Here is a 26,041-nt window from a genome sequence, read left to right as displayed (position 1 = left end):
AAATTCAGCCATTTAGCAAGTACCATGTGAAGACAGGTCTGTGACTGATAGGATGTGGGATGCTGATGGGATCTGCTGCTGTAACTGGTCTGCACAGATCCAGACTGCTGAACACTTAAGATTGAAGTTACAAACGTTTATTTTTTAGTCAATACTGGGCTTTTATGAAATATCCGTCAATATTAGGAGCTGCAGGTATGATGGAGCGGCCGCCCTCTAACCACATCTGTAAAACTAAGAATCAGGCTTTGCTTAAAAGCCATGGCATGTCCATTTGCTGTAGAGTAAAAAGTGCTTATGTAATCAGGATTTCAAGCAGGAAAAAAGGTGAGGAGTCCTATTAAGCTATATGCTCTTGACTGATTCCACACATATAAATGGGATTTCTATAAGCTTTTAGTAATATTTATGATTCCTATAATTACATAACAAGAAAAAAATCTAGCTTGTATTTCTTGTAATGCTTGTAATGCAAGCATATGCGTTTGCAAGTTGAACTTTCTCTTGCACAAGCTCACGGACCGAGCATTACAGATTTTACGGTATGATGGTGATAATTCTCGGAATTTCATAATGGCTAAACAAAAACACTGAAATGACTAAAGCAGAGTCTGAAAAATACATGCTAGAACTTCTCTGCATCAAGGCAGTCCTTTCACTCATTCATTCATTATCCTAACCGCTTAGTCCAATGAAGGGTCGCGGGACGGAACAATGACAACATGTGGATCTGCCCATAAAAAGCACAATATGTTCGTATGGATCCATCAGGAATCTGGTGTGACTGCTACGCTGGAAAAAAAAACTACCTTGCCAGCTTTTCCATTTATTTTCTTAACCCTTTCATGCATATTGGCCCCGTAGTGGACACCTACTTACAAGCTTTTTTCTTGCATATTCATATTGAATATTGAATGAAGATGGTATTTTTGTAAATAAACCACTTCGGTGGATGTTAGTGAGTCTTCCAATACGTTTCCACTCACTGTAGAATGAATAAATGATATAATTGAACATAATGTAATTACGCATGTTTGCCTTTGTGATAAATATTAAGAGAAAATGATGCAGCTATGTAGAATACATTAAATGAATCTATAATCTTGATAAATTCTAAATATCACTAATAAACTAAAAAAGTATTATTGTATATGTTTGTAGAGGTAAAATACTGCATTTAAAAAAATGTTGCATTGTTTTTTATTAATTCATGCAAGAAAGGGTTCATTGATTCATTCATTCATTATCCAAACCGCTTCATCCGATGAAGGGTCGCGGGGAAGCTGGAGCCTATCCCAGCAGTCTTTGGGCGAAAGGCAGGGTACACCCTGGACAGCTCGCCAATCCATCACAGGGGCATTAAAAGGGTTATTTGTATACATATAAAAAATGATTAAAATACAAACAAAATAACATCTATATTGAAACCCCCCCCTCACTCCCGGTTCGCAGTAGTACTACTGTGCAGGTTTCATTGCGCAGTCTTAGAAGCCGTTCTCCTCAGCTGCTGCCATGTCAGATTAGGTAAAAGGCAGTGGATGTTATGTAAGTCAATAACTCTCTTTAAAAGTGTTACATACATGCAGAGTAATCTTTACCAGCTATCGCTCCAGTTTAGGATGAATGAAAACAAAATGTATTCAGAGTGACGTGAAGAGCTCTGAACCTGTGTTCAGCTGGAGCTTCACCTCTCTTTTGTTCCTCTCTCAGGTTAGTTTTAACCTCAGAAAGCTCTCAGAGTATGATGCATGTTTTTAATTGCCTAACCCATGTTTCCCGTCATCTTATCTACTATTAAACTTTAACATTAAAGTCTTCTTGAAACCCATCTTTTATTTAATTAGCAGTAGACAGTTTATATCCTACAATAAGATAAATTGAACAAAGTTAGACACTACTGTGCATCTGTGGAAGAAATCTCAAATTCACCACATTGACTTGCTGTGTTGACTCTTCATAAAGTACTGAATCAAACATGAGATACTACTGGTTTTCTTTTGATTGCTCAAAATCTAACAGAAAAAGTTTGTACTCTCACTTTAAAATTAAAATCATAAAGGGCAAGATTATTTTAGTTTTTTTCTTCCTAGGGAGTAATAGTGGTTCAGATCACAGACACAGTCTGCGGTTCGAGTCTTGTTCCCCGTCGCTGCAGCCCTGAGTGGGACATGGTTGTTCTTTGAGGACCGGTCCCAAGCACGAATAAACACAGAGGGTTGCATCAGGAAGGGCATCCATTGTAAAACATGACAATTCCCGTGTGCAATGATTGGCTGCGGCGATCCCTTCAGAGGGACAAGCTGACATGGGATTAACAGCTTGTTATATTTCCTCATGTTAAATGAAGTAATGAATTCCATGAGCTCTGCTTGCGACTTGGCAAGCTGTGCAGATAAATATTAACTTGGTCGAAATACCTTCCAGATGAGATGTTGAAACAGTTTTGGTTATTTTCAGTGCGTGTTTGCTCAGGTAACGGGAGGCTGTTGTATCAGTGGAGTTGAACTTATGGTCAACTTCCTCATTTCATTTGACTATTGTTGAAACATCCCGCATGTCGTGATGCTGTGGATTGTTTGGGAAATGTTAAAGACATTCTGCATAGTTTTAAATATGACAAGTAGCACTTGACACATTATCCTAATGGGCTGTTTCAGACAAAAGAAACAGAAAAACATGTGAAAGCAGCTTTATTGGTAGTTTGTTGTATTAGTGCAAACCTTTTAGTGGCTTTGCAGTGAGATAAAAAGTTAATCAGATGCTGGGTATTTGTAACCATTTGAGTTTAGTTGAGCATATGGAGGAGTGATATAATCACCAATTCCATTATGTGTGTATCTGGACAATTCTGATTTAAAAAGTTTTTAATCTGACTAATTCAATTACATGTGTTTTCAAAGTCTGGGTTTGGTATGTGAAGCTGTGTGGGGAACTTAGGGGTGCTTCAACTTTATCTCCCCTCCTTAAACAGCGAGATGCAGTGATGCTCCCCTTGAATACGCATTGTGATAAGGGCTATTGATACATGTGAGACTTTGGTTAAATCTGACGAGTAAAACATTTTCATTTGAACTAAGGCCGCATGGTACTGGGAAAAAATGACCATTGTGAAATTTTCTAACCCTGCAATATAAAAAAATTACAGGAATTTTCAACATATGACTTGAATAGGACTTTAAATTCTGCTTCTTTAAAGGTGAATTGTGTTTTAACATAAAGATTTGTTTGTCGGGTTCCCTTGAAAATGGATGAGAACACGTCAAGTTCATTTGCTTCTTGCATTGCAGGACCTGCTATGTGACTATTGACCACATGTACGTTGCCACAACGATATATTGTGCAGGTCTAATTTGAACAGCATTAAGAACTCCTGTCTTATTCATTTTCATCCATTTTGGATTAAATTAATTGGATTAAAATTTATATTTTTCTTAACAGAGACTGCATGAAACAAACACGTCTGGTCTTCAAGGTGAATTAAAACAGCCAGGCAGGATTTGTCTGTGGCGTTCCTGGACAGGAAATGCCTCTCCTCTTTCTCTGGCTTCCTGCCCTCATGCGGTGGATTAAAGGGTTACTGGTGTTCACTATACTTTCATCCACTTAATCCAGTTTGCAGCAATGCATTGAAATCTACTGCTAATATTCCACCTGGTTGCTTTTGTAGTGGCCATCTTCTGCTTTTATTCACCTAACAAGCTGCACATGCAGCAAGTTTAATGATAGCTGCATGCAAGTGTTGGATATTTTGCTGCATAAAAACAGTTGGTTGCTACTAAATGTTAGCAGGCAGGAAGGTGGAACACAGTAGTAGCCAGGTGATGCAGAGAGTAGTGGATCGCATGAACTCTTTGGCTCAGACTCTTCGTCAATAATTCATAAGCAGTCTGGCGTACAATGCAGGCTGATGTTTGTGTAACTTGTTATGAAGTCATTTAGAGCAGAACTGCTCACCGTGGGGTCAAGGGACACCCAGGGTTGTTTTGGGGAGTTCCCGATGGTCCCCATTTAAATAAGAACAAGACGGTTGGTATTGGCATTTAGTTTGCATGCGCTTATATTGTCTTTAATGTAATCCTTTTAATTAGTTTGCAAGACGGCTTAAAACCTTAAAAGATTATAGTACAAGAAACGCAGGTATTTTGAAGGACAGCCATGTATTTGTGAGGCTACAGGGATTCTAAAGGGATGCACATGGATGCCAGCATCAGCAGGTTTCCTCATGTCCTCATGCTAATCATTAAACACCTGCTCATCCATTCTGTCCACAATCCACAAAGTGCAACAGGGTTAGCCTCTTTACCTAAAGGGTTTACAGACTCTCACTAAGCCATGCGGTCTTGGGATTGTTTCACCAATTGTCTTGGAGGAGAAAAGTATATAAACAACAACCTGTGATAGTGTTGATGTCATAAATATATGTGAAATATCGACTTAGAATCATGTTAGATTGTGATAAAATAATAATTCTGGTTAAATCTATGTTATTAAATAAACTATGTTAAATAATTCCTAAAATACACAGTTAAATTATTGAATCTAGTGCATTTTTTTTTTTTTTTTTTTTTTACATTTTTCAGTGCTAAATATGTGCATGTTAGCAAATCAGCTGCAAAGAATTTTTGTTTGTTCACCTTTTTGAATAATTAAAAAGTTGTCCAGATAAAACTGATCACATGAGTATGACATCTTACTAATTTTTATTTAACCAAGTAAAGTCCACTAACAAAAAGGCCAAAAAAAATGTTTCTCTGTGATTTTCCATTTGTTTTGGACAAGAATAAACAGAAATAAAGACGACAACATTGATGATAAGAATAAAACAACAGTTGTGAAAATGTAGTGTTATAACAAACACTTAGTTTGGGTTTTACATACCCAAACCAAGTGGTAGAGATGGCTCAGGCAGGTTTGTTTTCATAATTATTTAAAGAAATTAATCAATGCCACTGCAGATTTACCTCTACTTAATGCTAGACCAGGACCTTAAAGGGTTAATAAAGAAACCAGAGTTAAAACTGAAGCCACAGGATCCTGATCAGTGATGGCTCTGTCTTGAGAATGTCCCTCAACAACACCACGTTTCTGTCGTTCTTGTGGATGACAGTAATTCTCAACCATTTTGCTTTGTGACCTCTTTAAAAATAGTTTACCTGTGCTGGTTACGCTGCCCAGGTGCTGTTTAGCAGCGAAACCACACGAAGCTCCAGTTTTACGCCGCCAGCTGCAGCTGTTAAACAGTTTGGCTCTTCATCAAGCCACCCAAACGTTACCTGAGGAAGAGTGTGAGCTCCATTAAAGTCTTTCTTCAGGATCATTGCTTTAACATTAACAGCGTATTACAACCCACTGAACAAGGAGACAGATGATGGATAGCGCTGGGTTAATGGTGCATAGAGGCCTCGATTCAGAGAGAGACCAATACTGAGATGGTAGGAGATGTTTTTGAACTTGGGTCATCATAAAAACATTGCTCCTTATTGCCAGTGAAAGTGCTGATGGGGGCAGGTATACTTTAATGTTCTCCCTGTATGAGGGAATGATAACACCCCTCTTCCCAAATGCTGATGGTGCACTGTGGACATTACCACTCGGACAACTCCCATTTAGCAGTAATGTCTGCCGCCTTCTCCCATCTCTTAGTATTTTTGGGACATGAGCTGGGTAAAAAACCAAACTCTGAGCTAGAATAAAGAAGTAACGATGAGCCGTTTTGCCTGTAACCCAGTGAACCACTTCTTTCATTACTTCTTTAAGCTCGTTACAAACTCCACGAGACGCGAGAACTTTTGTAATCGAGACCCTGAGAAGGAAATGACGTCATTTTGTTCTCGCGGATGCATTTGAAGACATTTCTCGACACATCGGGCTGGCAGAACTTTTTTTCTTGCAGGGCTTCGAGAAGTGTCGTGTGATTGGTCGGACATTTTAGGTGGGTGTAAATCAAGCGGCAACCTCCGGCGGTTAAAAGTGAAACCTATGCGGAAGTGCATAAAACTGCAGTTCCCCCTTCATCCACTAGGGGCTGCAAAACGGAGCAAATCCCCATAGACTCCCATGTTAAAAAGACCAACTTCACAGCAGAAATAAACATGTTTACAGCCTGGTTCAAAAATCCATTTTCGGTTTAATAGGTAGGGTTTACCTTCATGACAACTGTGGGGGGAGTCAATTTTTTTCTAACTCGCCCATTTAAAAGTAATTTAATCTCGAAGTTCGGCATATTTAAGATCGTGTCCTTTTGATTGACAGGTACCCGATCTCCTGCTTCAAGTCAGAAGAACGTAGAACAACCGCAGGTTTTAGCCAGTTAACAACATGACTTAGCTTTACCCTTAGCCCGCTTACCTCTGTTAGCTGGTTATCTCCCGTTTTCTCGGGGTTAGCTTTTAGCTACAGAAAGCTCGGAGTTCGCCCGATGTCAATCATCCGCCATGATGCTCACAGTCCGCCTCTCAGCTCCACCTCTTTGCCCATATTTGTATTTTACGGGCGAGCCGACGCGCATGACGCTGCCAACATGGCGACGGTAGGAACCTCCCATCGAGCTTCAATTCAGCTCTTCAGAAACCTACGGGTGACGTCACGGAGGCTCCGTCCATCTCTTTATATACAGTCTATGGTGTCAAGTCAAACCTGATTTGAGCAGAGGAAAAACAAGATAAGAAAAAAAAAAAACGGAAAGAAAAAAAAAGACACGTAATTGGGTCCATGAGAGTGCAAGAGGAAATTTATATATACGACATCACACATGCGCAGCGGGGGAATCAGCTGATCCGTGGAGTGACACGGCAAACGCAGAGAGACGCTGAAAACAGTTTGTTAACCCGAATTAATTGAGGGAAAAAGTACTAATTTACTAATTTACTAAAGTACTACATAATGTAGTAAATTGAAAGGAAAGGTGTTTGAGTAATTTTTGATATCATGTGAAAGTAAACATCCAGTTGTTGGGTTTTCTTTGTGTGCTGAAGGTTTTTCACCTAATTACAGACAAGGCAAAGAAGTGTCCAGTGTTGACCTGCTAAAACTTCAGTAAAAGGAAAAGAAGAAAAATGGAATGAAAATAAGTGGTCACTGCCTGGTCATTTGAGTGAAATTCAGTAAAAAGCTCCCAGCTGGTGGTTATTCTCCCTTTCAAGCTGGGAGAATTGCAAAGCAAGCGGAAAAACCTTGACAGTGGGCGTGTTTAACACGGAAAAAGCATGAAGCGGAGTTGCTGCTTCCATGTGTTTGCTGTTGCAGGTAAAATGGATTGTTTTGATAAAACGGCCGATTGAGGTGGTGAGAAAGTAGGAACATTTTTACATGTAGCATTAAAACAGTCAGACCCAGCCGCGCGCACGACCTGCCCAGCCGCGGACGAAGTTGCTCGTTAAATATGAAACTAGAAAAGCCCTCGGAGAGCGGAAACATCCGCCAAGCACGATGTTAAAGAATCCTTTTAAAACATTCCTGGATCCGGCTCACCAACAACATTTAATCAGCTCTTCATTTTTACATTTGCAACAACTCTTGAAATTTTTATAAAAATCCATCCGTAACCTTTTAAGTTATCTTGAGCACAAAGACGCGGGGAAAAACATCACCTCCTTGGTGGAGGTAACAACTGGGTTCATCGCACATAAAAGCAGACATCGCCTCCTTCCGTGATCCGTCCCCGCTGCAGACGTGCTTCTCGTGGAGGATGTATGCACCTGATGAAAAAGAAGTTTTTTTGTCTTCTTACAGCCTTGAGAGCAAGAACTCAGTTCTTGCTTCTGGTGGAGGATGGAACAAGCTTAAAAAATCATTGAGTGGAGTTTCCTTAACAAAAAGATAGTTTGAGTTTTAGGACAGCATAATTAGCATAAAGGTTTTCCTGGCTTAAACATAAAAATACACATTTTATTAGGATTTTTCCGTCCAAAGTTTGAAAGATTTTATTTTCATTGCCATCTTAGCAGCGTCAGCACACAAACATATTTTGTTTGTAACGATCATTTTGCTTCAGTACCAATTTGTCTTTGTTATGTGAAAGTAATTATGGCATCTGAGGTTTGTTTTCTCAGCAGACAAAGTTCAAATGTAAAATTTCCAGCTCTCCGAGGTACATCTGTTTCTAACAGCCAGTATTATGGTTGCTTGGAAGTGCAGACGATTCAAGGCAGAAAAGTACTTACTATGTGATTAGTTAGTATTGAACTGACTCTACAGAGCACTGAATCGGATTCCCCGCAAGGCTGATTATTCTGTAACATCATCAATACACTTCGGCATCCATCATGAAATACATGACTGTGATTGTCTCTCGCCGCTCCTGCTGTCGGCTGTCAGTCTGCCAGACAACAGCAGCACAAAGTGATTTAATGCTGAGCGTACACATCACTGCAACAAGAGCTTAAACAGCTGTAGAGATGTAAGCATTTACTGACCAGATATCAGCTTCATTTAATCATGCGTGACTCCCGGATCGATAAGTTAAAGTCCCGCAGAATGTGATTTATATATGATATTGAAAATATATTGTTGATAAGTAACAAAGCGGCAAATTATCAAGCTGCAGTTGTGCTGGAAATGCCTCTGAGAATTTGGTGACAGGAACTGAATAGCGGAGGAGTGCACTCAGACTGGGAGAAGATGGCATTAGTCATGGGACCAGGGTCACATAAATACGTCTCTGAGAGCAGCATTACTCAGAGCGGACCCAAACGGCAAACTAAATCGTTTTCGGGTGCCGCATGTAGCATTTAAAACATGAATAAATAATCACTACATGAATATTTGAGTATAATTGCCACAAACAGAAGAGGCCGGCAGTAAACCTGACGTTGCTTTTTGTATCGCATGCTTGATTTAGAAAGCAAAGTGAGACACAAAACCCAGAATAAAGTGCTGTTTTACTCTTTTTTACTTTTAATTCTTGAATATTTCACCTATTTTTAAAATGATTTCACTTTTTAATTGGTATTTGAAGTGATGTCTTTGGATTTAAATCATTTAAAGTTTGTCTAAGAAAGTTGACTGATTGTAATTTCCTAGAAAGTTTTCGTCAGTCTTAAAGATTCACATACAGTAAATACACTTACACAGCCGCATCTTAAAAGTAGCTGAGGGTACGTCGGGGGTGCTTTAGATGCACTACTCAGTGGGTTGGATCTCCTCCAGGTTTCTGAGCATCTGAGCCGCACGCCATTCCGCCGACACCAGGGGCAAAGTGCATTTACTGGTATACCACTTTCTGTGTTGTGAGTGGTTTCTCTTTGTTATGTGAAGGATTGTTCTGGCCTGGTTCTTGTGTGAATCATAACCTCTCAGTAACAGACAACAAATAAAAATAGATGAAGGAGTCGCCTCATGTTGCTTTAGGTTTTATTATATCTGTGCATGAAATTGCTTTTATTTTTAACTTTCAGTGAGTAAGAACTTTTAAGAATCTGTTGTGCATGAAGTCGTCATAAATGGAGCACTCTTGAGCAGCACTGATATTTTCCATGACTTTGAGCCTAACAGGGCTTTTTTTTTATTTTACAGACTAATGCGCATGTTTGCAGCATTGTACATTCTTGTGAACGTTGAAGGTGTCTGGTTAACTTGCGCTGCCTGCTCTGCATTGAGCACCCTGCTGGATCCTATAGAACTTGCAGATATTTCTGCCCAGATTATAGGCTTGAATGCTGCAGAATGCTCTGACTCTTTCAGATGCATGTTAAGTTGTAGACTTTTACAACTAAACAGCCTTTATCCTGATGCAGATGGCGCGGTTATAAAATAAACTGGCAGAAAGTGGAGTCATCAGACTGAGTCCGGTCTTCTGCACCTCAGGGATGTGATATCAGAATCAACTTTATTTGTCATTAAGCCAACCAAATTATTCCAGTACAACCCTTTCAAGATTAGCCAAAACCACATGCATGTGACATAAACAGGATAAACAGGCAGACTGATGCAGCCGCCACGAAACAGCGCACCTTTTTATGCAGAATGAGCAAAAGATGACTTTAGGAAATGAGAGGGTGTTAAAAAAAAGAAGTATCTCTTCACCTAAAAGGAGGAAGGATAAAGATGCAAAAAAAAAAAAAACACACCTCTAAGCAAAAGAAGCACATATTCAGACAGTCACAACATAAGAGAACATATAGGAGGGGGGGGGGGGGGGGGGGGGGGGTGTGAGTGGGATCTCCCAGACCAGCCAAGATAAAAGACTTTATATTGATTTAGTTTGTTCTTAGCACACAGAGCTACCTGTCATGCAGTGTCACAAAGTGGCTGAGTAAGATTTTTATCTGATGGATCTCACAGCCATATTTCTTTTCACGTGACATGTTGTTGGATGTTTGTGATGCAAATCATAAGACTGACGTTGTTGTCTCTGGGATTGTGTTCAAATCAGTTCTCAAAGTGAAACAACTTTACTTTCCTAATTCCAGCAAGATTTTGAGCATCTTTATGCTCAGGTTTGATGAATCTGCTCAGAGAGCTATGGTCATCACGTCCCTGTGTTTTATAGCGCTCAATAAGCATTACGTAACGGGGAATTCAGAGGAGAGATTAAAAAAAAAAAAAAAAAAAAAATTAAAAAGCGATGAATCAATGTTAACTTGTTCAGTTTGCACTGCAAATTTGGATTTCTCAAATGTTGAGGGATGAACACCAAAATCTTTCAGCTGTAGTGGATATGAACTGAACTTGTGAAGTGCACAACACTGGAGCTCACCCTTGGTCAGGTGACCAGTCTCATGAGGGCCACATGGTCCTTTTCCAGTTCCCTTTTTTTCCTTTATCCTGTAGTTTTTGACTTTTCCACAAAGCTTTCACACTCACAGTTGCTTCTGAAATGACTTGATGTGGGACACTTATAAACACAAGATGAAAAGATTATTAAAGAGTGTTAGAACTAGAAGAGAACGATGACACTGATAGATCATTGATCTTATGGATGTCTAGAAGATAATAAAGAACAAACTGTCTATAGAGTAATTTTCTCTGTTCATGAGTGTGTGTGTATTAGTTTTCCTAGAGACATAGAAGGGCAGCAGGATTCATGGGGACATGTGACGATGTAACACAGAGAACAGGAGAGGACAGAGCTGCAAACAGAGCTGAACAGAAATCAGGAAATGAGCCAGAAACAGCAGAACGCAGAGAATAAACACAATAATTGAACACCAAACCAGAACATTCAAATGCACACAAGATTTTATGAGACTTTTGGGAATTAGTTGACGTCAGATGATGTATTTGCATGACAGAAAAGATTAGTCATGGCTCCTCTGGTGTTACACATTATTTGTTTTGTGAGCTGCATTGCTACTCTGTCAACTTTTATTTATTTTTTATTGTGTGCAGTGCAGGAAGACGTATTCCACTTCTCTTTGCACTTGCTGTGAATTATCTTATAATTTAATATTTACAGATTAAGTTCTCACATAGATATTAGATATTAGAAAAATAAATAGGAAAAAAGTTGCTAATTCTATGTAGATTTGGGTAGATTTTTCTAACCAACTCAGTTTTAACTGGAGTTATAAGTGTGACACGGTTTAGCATCCTCATGGTTGCTTGTTTAAAACCAAACTAACAGTCCTGTGTGGCAGTAAAGGCTGTTTCATACTGGAGGCTGGGTGAAAACAAAGATTTATTAGAGAGAAAGGAACTATAAACTAACATTTGAATGTTGTTCTTCATCACTTGAACATCATGTGATTCATACAAAGTCCCTTAAGCTTGGACCAGTGATACCAGCCAGGAGGCTGGACCACTTAGGAGATGGTTCAACTGGTGAGAAAGCAGAAGAGGCATATTAAAAGGTCGGGCAAAGAATATTAATCAGGGAGAGCAAGGTCTCATTAAAGACCCGTTCCTCCTCGCATGACCCAGACCACTGCATGGCGTTTGCTTGACACAGATTGAATGGATTGTTGAGGCCCAGTAAAAATGAGGAGGTGGATTCAGGTAAGGCTTACATTTCCCCAAAAATGTCACTTCCTTAAAGTTTTCTGTCCTATTAGGTCCCCCTCGGGGGTTTGGCTTTCTTCATTTGGGATTGTTCCACACACAGAAAGAGGCGACATGTTCAGTTTACGTTGAGGATTCTGTGCGAGGGAAAAGACTAAATTTAAGAACTAGACCATGATCTTACATTCCTGGAAATGTTGAAGCTCAGCAAGGTGGGATGGGGTGGATAAGAGTAACAGTCGTTAGATCTCTTCGGGAATGCTGCAGGAATCACTTCCTCAATCTCTCTGTCACTATTCCAAACTTTCTGAAGCCATCTTGGGGGGTTTTCTCTGCTTCTGGTCATAACTATATTAAAATGTACAAAGCTTCTTTGGCTTGATATCCTGAGACCTCCGGAAAAAGCATTTTCCTTGATCCATGTATGTCCTCACTAGGGCTGCACAATTAATCGGAAAATGATCGTGATCATGATTTCCATAAAGATAAAGGCAGTATAATAAAGTATTAACTGTTCCTTTCTGGATCCTCATGATGTTTCCCTTGTTTCTAACCCCTGTGATGACTAATAGAGGTGGCATTTATCAACATCATCTGGTATTTACCTGCGTAACACCTTTATAAAAACTAGGGATGGGACTTAATAAAAAGAAAAATCTAATTAATTACAGGCTTTGTAATTAATTAATCTTGATTAATTTTATTTTAATCGCATAACAAAATTTGACGCAAAAAGCAACTTTCCTTTATTTAAATTGATTTTTATGGATGGCTAAATCAAACAATAGGCTCCATAAATTTCTGGGAAATACATTTAATGACATTTTTTATTATAAAAAAGAAAAAGAAAATATACCTGACCAGTAATGAACAGACCTGAAGTTAAAATGTAATTGTGAGTAATTTAACTAACAGCTCCAGTCTGCAGCATATCACAGTACTTTTTTTTTTTTTTTTTTTTACGTGTTTTTGTCCACACTTTTTATTAACAGATATTATTAGTCATTTTCTGAACCGCTTGGGCCAATTAAGGGTTGCAGGTGAGAGGCAGGTACACTATGAACAGGTCACCAGTCCATCACAGGACCACTTGGAGAGACAAACAACCATTCACACTCACTCCTAGGGACGATTTAGAGCATGGAGACAAGAAAAACCTGGAGGAGACCGACCTTTTGAGGACTGGAGTTTGACTCTTGTGGTTTATCTTAACCAATTAACCTAACATGCATGTCTTTGGAAGGTGGGAGGAAGCCGGAGTACCACGCATACACAGGGAGAACATGCAAACTCCACACAGAAAGATCACTGTACAAGCCTCCTCCCAGCTGAGGCTCAAACTAGCAACCATCCTGCTGTGAGGCCATAGTGCTAACCTTTACGCCATCGTGTAGACCCAGACGTTACTGTCACCTCCTCCTCTAACTGCAGGTTGAAGCCTGATGCTGTGTGAGGACCAAGCCTCCAGTGTGTCCTTTAGGATGGGAGAGGGCTTACGCAGCAGCTGCTGCAGCTAACAGAGAAGAGTAAACCATAAGTACTTTCACGTTATTCACCAGAAGTCCACAACAACGCCAGGAAATGTCACCAGATTTGTTGATAGTTACTTTGTCTTTAAATAGAGAAGTCTGAAAAATCGCTACATATGGAGGGTTGTTTTTAGCATCATTGTCATCTGTGTACCTGGAAATTGAGCACTGACAAATGTTTTACCATTTAATGCATCTTTTTTTTTAACACATACATTTTTTTATAAAATTAATTGATCATAATGAACACAATAAAGTCCCATCCCTAATTAAAACATCTGTAAAACTGCTCCAGTTTCTTACTTAGCTTTTATACAGTTATTCATCAGACATTGCTTTACTAAGTCCCAAATGAATTTCTCTAATAATAGAATATAATAATAATAATAATAATAATAATATAATAATATAACATATCCTCTTTTGACTCAAAGTTGTGTGGTTTTCTTTTAGGAGATAACCATGTGGATCACCAGGTGAACACATGAAGCAGCAACACATCTCGATTCCGACACTTCTGTAGTAATCTCACATCAGTTTTCTGTCAGCAGCACGAAGTTGTGTTCATGTGAGGAAGGAAAAGGACATAGAGACAATGAGAAGCTGAAAGGCTTGAGTAAATAGTTGTGTTTCTGTGTATTTCTGATGGCTGTGCCAGCATTCCTGCTTGTTATTGTGTGTCCATTTAAAGACAAAATGTTCAGTGTGTGTCAGCCGCAGGCGGACAGCGTAGCTGATAACGATTCACAGCGTTTCTTCCTCGACCAGAGGAGGTTAATGTGCAAACTTCCTACTCTGAAGGACAGCCCATCTCAACTTTATAAGACTGTTATTCTGGTGTCGGGTTATCAAAGTCATGAAATCCTCCCAAATTTCTTTTTTGTCCCATACAAAAAACTCCCAACACTCAGCTTCATGTGACCTGATTGGAGTGTTTGGCTGAGTCATGTGGCCGTCAGCACCACTACTTTATCGTCCCTCCTTCTCTCACACACAATGCAGACACAATGAAGCGAGTCTGAACTGGAAGTTTATTCCTACCACATCTAAAGAAAGACTTTGCTTGTGCACAGGAAATCCACAACAATGGTCTTCTGTCCAGCTCTGAAATGAATCACAGTGGTTAGTCTATGTGCTTACAGCCTCCCGCATCATCTCTACTCTGCTGTATTGAGTGTGTTGAGAGTGCAATAAAGACTTAAAGCAGCAGTGTTCACTTCCACTTCTTGTAACTCTGCCAAAGAGATTTTACAGCTGCTACATCCAGAGAAAAACATTAAAAAAAAAACTGTTTAATCTCACATCTTTTTAAATAGTTTAATCTAAGGCTGGTGGATCAAGGTAATGAGTTCCCAGTTTAGTCAACAGAAGCAGATTTCGTTCCGTCTCTGGGGGCAGATTTACAGCAAGAAAAGTAAACTCAACTATTGAAATGATACAATATACACTTGTTCATTGTCTGTGACAAACAGCAGACTGCAGTGTTACACTATAACATAATCATACACTAATAATGAACCATTTAGTTTCTGTAAATCCTGCCAAAAAGCAAGTTAAATATCGCCGATGCTCTCCGTTGTACGTTGTCTCACACATACACACAGCTGCAGTGTAATCTGCTGACCCACATAGGTAATGGAAGCAGGTGAATGTCTATTTCAGCTCATTTCATCTAGTGATGGATCATCTCCTGAGAGTTTTCTGTCCTCCTGTTTACCCTCAGCTACTCCCTTCTTTTCTGTCTTTATTTTACAGTTTAAACTGTGTTTTATCTTGGTTTATCATTACAATTACAACTAACATAACAATAAATCGTTACTATTGTCCCGTTTGAGTGAAAGAGCACTGCTTATTATCTAAACGTTGAGCTTTTGATTAATTTCTATCTGTTTTTACATTTATTCAGTACACATTTCTTTAATTTATCCAAGTAATCATACAAAAGTAACTTTAATATAACTTACTTAATTTACTTGTAGATGTGTAATGTGCATATCTGACATCCTTCAGCATCTAAATAAATCATGCGGAGGAGTAAAACTTGCTGCGTCAGTCGGGTGCAGGATGCATGACTGCATGGGCAGGATAGCAGTATTGGCTGGAAAAATCATTAGGTTTTATATAAAATAACAGGGGGTGTGTCTTTACTAGAAGTGTTATCAAGATCTGTAGGCTTTGAAGAGCATGCAGGTGCTGACTTTACACTCTCACACACACACACACACACACTCTCACACACACACACTGACACAAAAGTATGCACAAGCACTGCAAATGCTGAATCGTAAAGTCCACAGACTCTGATTAATACCAGCAGTTCTCTCATGTGATCAGGGCACGAGGGGGTGTGTGTGTGTGTGTGTGTGTGTGTGTGTGTGTGTGGCTGGTGTGTATGGGGCGTGTGTGTAAAGCACTAGACTGTAAAGGTCTAGAGTGGTCAGATCACTAAATCCCCTATAGGCAGAGACGCATACACAGCTTATCGGCTTATTTGGTTTTTAGTATTTTTTTCATCACTTCCCATTTTATATATAAAGTTTCAATACCTTTTCTTTTAACGTGGCCAGAATGTGATGATTGTGGGTGGATTTCTTTTTACCTGTCAAACGGGGGCATCACTACATCAAGGTCATATCCTTCTTTGTGGTAATTTATAGGGACATTAAACCAGTTGAGCGGTATTACTGCTCTGGAGGATTTACTGTAATGTCTGAAAATTTGAGATCGAAATGAAATTAGACTGGAAACTTTACCAACGTTCATTTTCTGTCGGTGTGTAAGACCATGAAGCGATTGAGATGATCAATCCGGTTGAGCAAGTTTAGGAGGTTTAAAAGAAACTTTTCCAGTTTGAAAAAAGTCTTAGTATCTCAGAGGTTTCGTAGAATTAGCTCAGGTTTGTTTAGTTGTCATTGAAGTGAATTGATTAGAAATAGCTGAGAATTTCAGAAGTCAGCATAACGAGTCATTTCTGTGTAACTGAGTCTCCATCCAGCTTTATAAACATCTGCTTATTGTTTGGCTTCCCTGGACACTCTGCTGTGTTCCTCTGTTAGGACACACTGTTGTGATAAAAGGTCGAAGGGTGGTGTTTAGGAGAACGATGAGGATTTATCATTATTGTATTTGGCCTGGACTGGACTGGGTGAGGCTGAATGAAACAGATGGGGAGCACAGCTGGTCTCTAATCTGTGACTCAGGTGACACAAACACACACTAAGCGTGCTACACACAGACATCACGTTTGTCTGAATCCCACATACACATGTAGAATAGACATGAGAAAAAAATACCAAACAAGCAGAATAGTTGCAGAAGATTCTTCAGTGTGTATTATTAGCTTTTTTTGTGATATTTTATTGTTATATAGAACACAAGCTTTTCATGTGTGTGTTTAGAAAACACATGACTGCACACGTTCAGTGCAGTTTTTAACATTGTGCAAGTATTTTTTTTAAAAACACTAAATAAGTGGTGACTTGAGGAATAAATCTAGTCGTGACCTGCTCTAACACACACACACACACTCACCTTATGGCCTGGTGATTTAAGGAAGCAAGTGTGTTTACTCTTATCTCTGTAGCTTAGTGGCAGCAGAGAGATAGCAAACTGTTTGGTGTGTGAGCATCGTGCTTGTTCATGCCAAGCAGACAAATGATGATGTGTGTGTGTGTGTTTGTTACAAATCACATCCAACAGGTTGCTTTTAGCTTTTGTTAACATTAATTTTCACTGCCTGTTGCTCGTGGAGATAAAATACTTTAGTCATAAATGGAAAACATGTCTTTGAAGGCAACAGCTCACGAGTTTCTATGCGATTTTTGTCTTTGCAGCTCGCTGTATCCTCCATGTTATCTTTACTGGACAGGTGTCCGACAGCTCTAACCCTGCTTTAGGAGTGATTTTCTGCTTTGCAGCTTGCGTAGCAGGCTGTTAAAGCTTTGTTCCAGATCTGGAGGAGATGAATCTTAAACTGGGAGGGGCTAGTTTTGGTTTTTACCAAACTAAATGGCATTTAAAAACAAAATCTCATTCACAGATGTCTGCCATGAAAGCGTTTACAACTCAAAGCTGTTCATGTTGTTCTGGAAACTTCTGAGTTCAGAATTATCCACAAAGATTTATGAAATGAGATTCCAGTCAGAATAAACTAGTTCATTTGGATTTATGCAGACTAAGTTTGGAAACATAGTGATCCATTCCTCCATCCATTGTCTGCGGCTTATCCCAACAGGTCCTGGAAACTACAGGTCCAGTAGGGAACAACAGACACCTTTCCAACCAGGTGATCTCTCTAGCTCCTGCTTGGGTTCCTGAAACTTTCCCGGACCAGAACTAGACTACCTCTGCCCTGGGATCTCCTTCCATTTGGACTTTGTAGTTGGAAGCAACCAGGAGGCATCTCAGTCAAACCTTTTGATGCAGAGAAGCAGCAGGTTGCAGAAGCGCCGGATTCCCTGCTACCTTCTGAAAGAAACTCCATTTATTGGCATCTATCGGCGATGTCATTCTCTGAGTCACAATCTGAAGGCACAATTGTTGTGGGTTGGAATGAAGTTGTACCAGTTGATTGAAAGCTTCCTTCTTACAACAACAGACTTGCAAAGTACTCTCCTAACTACTGACAGAGCTCATATCAGTCTATTTTTCTTGTTCTATCCAATCAGTACTTGCAAACAAACTTTAACTTTTCAGCTCGAGACAAAGCTATGGATCTCTTTTAAAGTACATCATTTCTGAATTTTTGCTCCCATTCAGTTTTCCAAGCAGGCTTTGCTCTGGACTTTTACCTTCTTTCTTCTGGTCTTTGTTGAGTGACAGAAACAAGCGGCAACGTGCAGCGGTTAAAAGGGAAGCCTATGCGGAAGTGCATAAAACTGAAGTTCCCCCCTCATCCACTAGGGGCACCAAAACAGAGCAAATCTCCATAGACTCCCATGTTAAAAAGACCAACTTCACAGCAGAAATAAACATGTTTACAGCCTGGTTCAAAAATCCATTTTCAGTTTAATAGGTCAGGTTTACCTTCATGACAACTGTGGGAGGAGTGAATTTTTTTCTAACTCCCCCGTTTTAAAGAAATTTAATCTCAAAATTCGACACATTTAGGGGCGTGCCTTTTTGATTGACAGGTAACCGGTTAACAACGTGACTTAGCTTTAGCCCGCTTACCTCCGTTAGCTGGTTATCTCCTGTTATCTCCGGGTTAGCTTGGTTAGCTCTTAGCTACAGAAAGCTCGGAGTTCGCTCAATGTCAATCATCCCCCATGACGCTCACAGCCCCCCTCTCAGTGCTACATCACATTTGTATTTTCCTGGTGAGACAACACGCACACCCCTGTCAAGTTGGCAATGGTAGGAACCGACCACCATGCTTCAATTTAGCTCTTTAGAAACCTGTCGGTGATGTCACGGAGGCTACGTCCATCTTTTCAAATACAGTCTATGCTTCTTACACTCCCCAGGTGAAATACTGCAGTAGGAGATTAGTTTACTAAGTCTTGCTAAGAAAAAAAGAGCAATAAGAGGTCAAATATTGATTACAGTGTGCTTCATCTTGGCTGCTTGTTTCTATTTAGGTAATCTAATTCTACCAGTTTAAAAGAAAATTAAACCTCGGGCTTTTCCAGCAGGTTTGAAGTAAAACCAGCTCAGACTTGTTTCTTTGCAACACAGATACTTCTTGTTGGGTCTCTTCATATAAACATCCATGTAAATAATTTTGTTGGAATGCAGATACATTTTGTCGACTTTTCCTGCTCTCTGTGATGTGTGTATATGCGTGTGCCTTGGTCATCTCAGTCTAGAGGTGATATTATGTCTTTCTATCAGCTTCCTCACTGTCCTTTTTTAAAACTAATCTTAAAACCCATTTTTATTCCTTGGCTTTGAGTATTCCTTCAGTTTGGTTTTAATTATTGGTTTTATTGGTTGTATTTACTATATATTTATATTGTTTTACTATATTTGTTATTCCTTGTACGACCAAATTTTATTATAGTGTTATTTATTTTTCTTTTAACTGTTTTATTCTCGTTATTTTGGATGATTGTGTACAGCACTTTCTTCCAACTCTGGTTGTTTTCAAGGGCTTTATAAATAAAACTGAACTGAGTTAAGTGGAGCCTTACTAAGCAGCAACAGTAATAGTAATATGTATGCTCTAATTCAGGGGTGTCCAAAGTCTGTCATTGAGGGCCCCTGTCCTGCAGGTTTTCTTTATTTCTGCTGCTGTAATCCACATGCGAGCATTTCAAGATTTTCTGGCCTTCCATGATCGAAATGAAACGTTGTTTTTTTAAAATGAATAATTTAAGTGCTTTTTCTTTTTTTAGCGTCATAAACACACATTTCCATTACTCTTTTTTTCTCCCTTCTACTTGAGGTTGCTTCTCCTCTGGTTCAGATGGAGGGACTGAGGGCGGATGAAGTGCTTGTTTCAGGAAATATGCATGCTCTGTGAGTGGGTGGGTCCAGCACTTCCTGTTTACTATGTGTTCCTGATTACAGCGAGGCTTCAGTTTTCTGGCACTCTGTTGTTGCTTTCAAGTCCAGAGGGAACAGCATGTGTGATTTTTAAAGAGCTAGCTTCTTCACACATTGAAATTAGATTTGAGCGAAGCCATAGTGATGCTTTACAGAAGAAGATGCTTCATTGTCATCTTTTGTCCTTTTTGTTGCTTTTTCTGTCAACATTTGCAACATTTAACACCTGCTACTTAATAAGTATCAGCAATCTGTGTCTTTTCCCCATTTAATCCATCTATTTTTCATCATGTTTGTCTGTAGCTGGGAGCTTTTGGTCATCTTTTCAATGCAGTTTTTGAGAAAAAGTGGAAACAAGGGATGTTTTTCTGGAGACAGCGTTGGACGTGTAGAAACTTCATACTATTTATTGCAACTGCATTGCAATAACTATAGTACAGTCCAACTTTAAAGACATCTAAGATACATATTAGCATGAATTTGGTTAGTTTTACTTATTTTCTGATGGAGTAAAGGCATAAATACAAACTGATAAGAACAGTACAAAAGACGCTTGTTTAAATATATTCTGTGGAACAGTGACTACAGAGGTAACATTGTATGCCACTCTTCATGTATGCCTGCTCTCATACATGATTGATGTTGTAGGAATGTATTAGTCTGTGTGTGTGTGTGTGATTCCTGAAGGGGTTGCCTTTGCTTTCCACTAACGTGGCTCTAAGGAAAGTGGATGCTGAGTGAGGCAGACAGAAACAAAGACTTGGTGCTCTCTCCATCCTTCTCTCCTGACCACAAATGTTTCCCTTCCAACTATAAATACACTCCTAAACCTGCCACGTCCTGAAACGTGAAACGCTGCTAAAAGTTGTTATCATGGGTCCAGAATAGCCCAGACTCTCCGGTTACATCCAGAGGCTAAAGCCTCCAGCACATCCATTGGGTTTTAATTTATTTATTTAGTAAAGATGCTGTTTTATTTGATTAGATGCAGACAGGCTTTCTCGTAGAAAGCTCAAATCCGGATAAAAGCTAAACATAATCGATGGAAAAAAATAAAAAAAAGATTGTTGGCTTAGAGACCATCCAGGTTGTGGCGAGAGATGGAGAGGGAAGAGGTGAGAAAACCAATAAAGCTGCGCTGCAGGCCAAGCAGACGGCGTAAGAGGAGGCCCGTAAATTCTTTAGTGCCATCTGTTTAAACTCTGATCAACACTGACTCATGAAAGTTTGCCCAGCTGTGTGCAGAGTAACTAAATCATTCAGGATAGGAAGTATTATTTATAATCAGCCCAAAATTTGCTCTGCAAATAGTTGTAATCAAGTTATCAAGTATCCACATGGTGGATTACTGACTTACCTTGAATGTGTTTTACCACATGCAGCAGATTTTAGTCTTCTTCAAATGTGTGGTACTCCAACCCAAATATGTTGTATCAAATTTGATTGAATTCCAGATATTGATAATAGTGCTTCAGCTGCTGTTGTGCATGGCTGTCTTCCATATGCAGACTGCCAACAGGAAATGTGTCAGAGATGCATTAGGTGAAGCAGACGGAGCGAGCAGGTGGGACAGAAGAGGAGCAGCAACACTGTGGGGGCGACAAAGTTGGCATGCTGTCTGGTTTTCATCTCCTCCTTCTCTGTAAATCACATATCGCTCCATTAGCTTGCTGATATGATGGATGCAGTTTTGTTTTAAATATTTTAACTGCATCTCTGGGTATCCGTCAGTTTATCTATTTAAGAGATGCTTGTTTATTGGAAGCAAAACACCAGAAGTGATTGGGATAACTCTGAATAGCAGCTACTGATCTTGCCGCATCCGTCAGGAATGAGCATCAGTAGTGTGCTATCAGAATGATATGAGAGAGCGATGAAGACAGGAAGGGACCTAGATGACGTGCATTGTGCCATGTACTGTATGTCTAGAAGACATCAATACTTTTTCATGAATCAGTTTTCCTTTCCTCTCCACTTCCACTGCTCTGTCCAACATAATTGAAGGTCACTGGATATAAATAGCTTTCTGATACATACAAGGTAGTCTTTCTGCAGGAAGTTAGAAGGTTACAGTGCGAATGTGAAGTAAAGAGACGCGAGTGAGAAAGTAAACTGGGCCATGCAGCTTCTCGATCTCATTCGCTGATCTCAGATTACCGTCACCTTTTTCATGGATTGTCTGATTCTGTTTGTGGACAGACATTTTAGTGAAGAGTTAAATGAGTCATTATGCTTCTATGTTGATGGCTGCAAGCTGGTAGATAACCACAAAGACTGAAGGTTTCACGGCTGAATGGAGGAAACAGACAAAAAGAGGCGATTATCTCTCGTTCTGTTTAAAAGCAGCAGGTGCGCAAAGATGGCTCTTTGCTGCCATGAATGCATTCACGGTGCTCTTACGCACAATTTAAGTTTCACATACTGCAGAACTTACACTAAATGGAGAAGTGAAACATAGAGGATGAAAATCAATCTTACAGATGTTTATGTTATTGTGTTTTACTTCTGTTTCTTCTGCATTAAATGAGCATGTTAAATATGCTGCGGAATCTCACCTGTGATTAGCGCGCTATGTGGAGTTACAGCTGTGTGTGTGTGTTTTGCAAATCTAGCTGATCATAAAGTGTGGGTTTTTTTCCCAAGCAAGTCCAGTCCTGCCTGAAATACTTAAAGCTCATGTGTTAATACTTAAAGCTTTCAGATTTAACTGGAATCGTAGATATTTCTTTCAGAATTCTCCTCAGTTTATGTCTTAGTTTTTTTTAAAAATTGAAAAATAAATGGTCAAGTCTACATTGGGGTATAAAATGAGTCATTTTTTAGAAATTGTTTTCATCTTTATATGATTAGTCACCTGAACACATGAACACATAGTATCTGAACATCAAATTTAATCCGAGGACACCCAACATGACCTTATAATTCACACAACAGTGTCGCATGTGACACTTATTTGTCATCGATCTTTAGCTTTAAATCGTTGTTGGTATTGCAATGGATTTATCAAATGTTTGCAAGAAGCAATGTCAGCCTGTATGCTGCTAGTATTTTAGAGTATTTGGTTCTAACTGCTGGTTGTTGGAGGGAGACATCCGAATATTTAAGGAAAATGGACCAAACTTTGGGGAATTTCTTACATTTTGATAAAAACATCAGGCGTAATACATCTAATTTGTGTGTATGTGTGTTTTTGTCTGTTTCAAGCAGCAACCTCTGGCGGTTAAAAATTAAGCCTATGCGGAAGTGCATAAAACTACAGTTTCCCCCCTCATAGGGGCTGCAAAACAGAGCAAATCCCCATAGACTCCCATGTTAAAAAGACCAACTTCACAGCAGAAATAAACATGTTTACAGCCTGGTAGAAAAATCCATTTTCGGTTTATAGGTCAGGTTTACCTTCATGATAACTGTGGGGGGAGGGAATTTTTTTCCAACTCGCCCGTTTAAAAGTAATTTAATCACGAAGTTCAGCATATTTAGGGGCGTGTCCTTTTGATTGACAGGTGCCTGATCTCCCGCTTCAAGTAAGAAGAACGTAGAACAACCGCGGTTTTTAGCTGGTTAACAACGTGACTTAGCTTTAGCCCGCTTACCTCCGTTAGCTGGTTAGCTCCTGTTATCTCCAGATTAGCTCGGTTAGCTCTTAGCTACAGGCAGCTTGGATTTTGCTTGATATCAATCATCCACCATGACGCTCACAGCCCCCCTCTCAGCTCCACCTCTTTGCACCTCCACCCATATATGTATTTTCCTAGTGAGACAACACACATGCCCCTGTCAAGATGGCGATGGTAGGAACCGCCCACCGAGCTTCAATTCAGCTCTTCAGAAACCTACGGGTGACGTCACGGAGGCTCCGTCCATCTCTTTATATACAGTTTATGATCGGTTTATGTATTCTGCATCCTTTTCTGAGTCACATGCAAATCTTGTATCCGTGGAAACAACAGCTCTCATTCATTGAGAAGAATTCGTTTATAAGTAAGCCTTAGTAAAGTAATCTGTTTCTGTGAGTCTCAAACATTCAGTGACCATCGCACATTTATATAATAAGTGGGATTGCAGATCAAAAAGAAACTAACGTCACAATGTATGTGCACAAGTTTACCTCAGTGTGCTTAAATTGTTTTATGTTTTTTCCACTTTGCAGTGTGTTGGTGAGGAGAACTGGGTAGACAGCCGGACAGTTTACATTGGACAAAAGGAGCCCCCTCCAGGAACAGAGGCCTTTATACAGCAAAGATTTCCTGACAACAGAATAGTCTCCTCCAAGGTCAGTGAAAACACTTTCACATGTATGCAAAACTCTTTTCACTAATCTCTGAGGTAAAATAATTTACTCTTTTCTGCTGAAAGCTATCAGTTGCTTTATTGAGGTAAAGGATACAAGAAGAGCTGTGTGTACTATGTGTGTACTATGTGTGTACTATGTGTGTACTACGTCACTATTCAGACTTGTGTATTTGCAGAGTGGGTGCTTTGTTCTTGCCAATAGGACTCTGGGTTGAAAAGTAAATGTGGGTTTTTAAGAATGTTGAAGTAGGTCAAGTAAGACTTGTTTGAATAAATAAGACACAGAACACCCTGTCAGATTACATACAACAGGGTTTTGAGCAAAGTTTTCACCATAACGTGGTTTTATAGGTATCAGAATGTATTAGGTATGTATTAAATATGATACATACAGAGTTAAAAGGTCAAGGAAAAATGTTCTCAGTGTATCTGACATACATGCCTTTATATAACATTTTAATAACTTATCTTTATTTTCTTCTAAATCCCATTTTCCTTCTCCCGTCCTTTTAGTACACATTTTGGAACTTCATACCCAAGAATATGTTTGAGCAGTTCAGAAGAGTCGCCAACTTCTACTTCCTCATCATATTTCTGGTTCAGGTAAATGATAGTTGTATGTTTGTGAAACTCACCATATTTTTCTACGTTTGCAGTTTTTGTGAAGAATGTTACTGCTAATCGTGCTCGTACGGACATTAAAAGCTTCATTACAAGGATTAGCAGATGCAACAATATCTTTGATTGTCTTAGAACATGACACTATACCCCTGGTGATACTGTTTCAGTATGGTGCTACTTACATATGTGTCATGTTAATGCACCAAGACATAAAAAACAAGTAAAAAACATTTTAAATGGTAATATTTCCTGCTGTAAAATTTGGTGTAGGAGTAAAATGCAGCATTGACATTTCATTCAAAGCAATCTAAAGAAATGTTACATATCTGTGAGCGTAGGAGGAGGAAAGTTCCATTAAGTGTGTGTTAGTGGACTTGTTACCTTTCTGGACAGGCCTATAAAGGTCAGCTATGACTTAGAGGCTCTTAGCAGCTGTCTGCCATGTAGATGCTTTTTTCTCATATACCTGTCCATGTCATTCACAGCTGATCATCGACACTCCCACGAGTCCAATCACCAGCGGACTGCCGCTCTTTTTTGTCATCACAGTAACCGCCATTAAACAGGTGAGACTTAAATACTGCTTCAAGTTCCTTAAAAATGCGACGTTGTGTAAAATGTAAATACAAACAGAATGCAGTTCATTTTATATGTGAGCCAAATTTTATTTCTAAGCCAAAATAAACAATGTCAGAAGCTGAAACTGAGACATTTTACAATCCATCTGTCCATCCATCCATTTTCTTAACCTCTTAGTCCATTCAAAGGTTGCAGGGTAGCTGGAGCCTGTTGGTTTTGTTCTCATTGAAATAAAAAAAAATAACTAGCAACAAATGTAGATTTTTTTTTAGTCTACAAAAATCAGCAATATCGAAAAATCATTAGAATCACAATTTAAAACTGCACCCAAAAAATTGTAATTGAATCAATTTGGGACAAAAGGATATCGTCACAGCCCAAATGGATACACTATTAAAGTCCTAGATTCTCTGATTTAAGAATCCACATTTTCTCGGCCACATTGTGGTTTATTGCATTATTAATTATCTTAATTTGCAGTCATAAAAATTCCAAAGATCCCACATTTTTCCCGTTCTGGATGGGGGAGTATCCATAGTTCTGCTGGGATGCAGATCTAACTAGATTTCATGTAAAACCTGTTGGGAACTAAAGTT

General features: G+C 39.3%; 1 protein-coding gene across 1 annotated transcript in view; it reads left to right on the top strand.

Annotated features, from left to right (window-relative positions):
* atp11a (ATPase phospholipid transporting 11A) overlaps nucleotides 1-26,041 on the top strand; it is a 48,732-nt gene that overhangs the window by 1,134 nt on the left and 21,557 nt on the right. The window contains exons 2-4 of the mRNA XM_079263740.1: nucleotides 24,103-24,225; nucleotides 24,759-24,848; nucleotides 25,352-25,432. Of these exons, the coding sequence (XP_079119866.1) occupies nucleotides 24,103-24,225; nucleotides 24,759-24,848; nucleotides 25,352-25,432 (294 nt within the window). The remainder of the gene's footprint in view (nucleotides 1-24,102; nucleotides 24,226-24,758; nucleotides 24,849-25,351; nucleotides 25,433-26,041) is intronic.

This window comes from Telmatherina bonti (assembly GCF_933228915.1).
Source record: "Telmatherina bonti genome assembly, chromosome: 24".
NCBI classification, from domain to species: domain Eukaryota; kingdom Metazoa; phylum Chordata; class Actinopteri; order Atheriniformes; family Telmatherinidae; genus Telmatherina; species Telmatherina bonti.
This window is presented reverse-complemented; position numbering and strand designations above follow the sequence as displayed.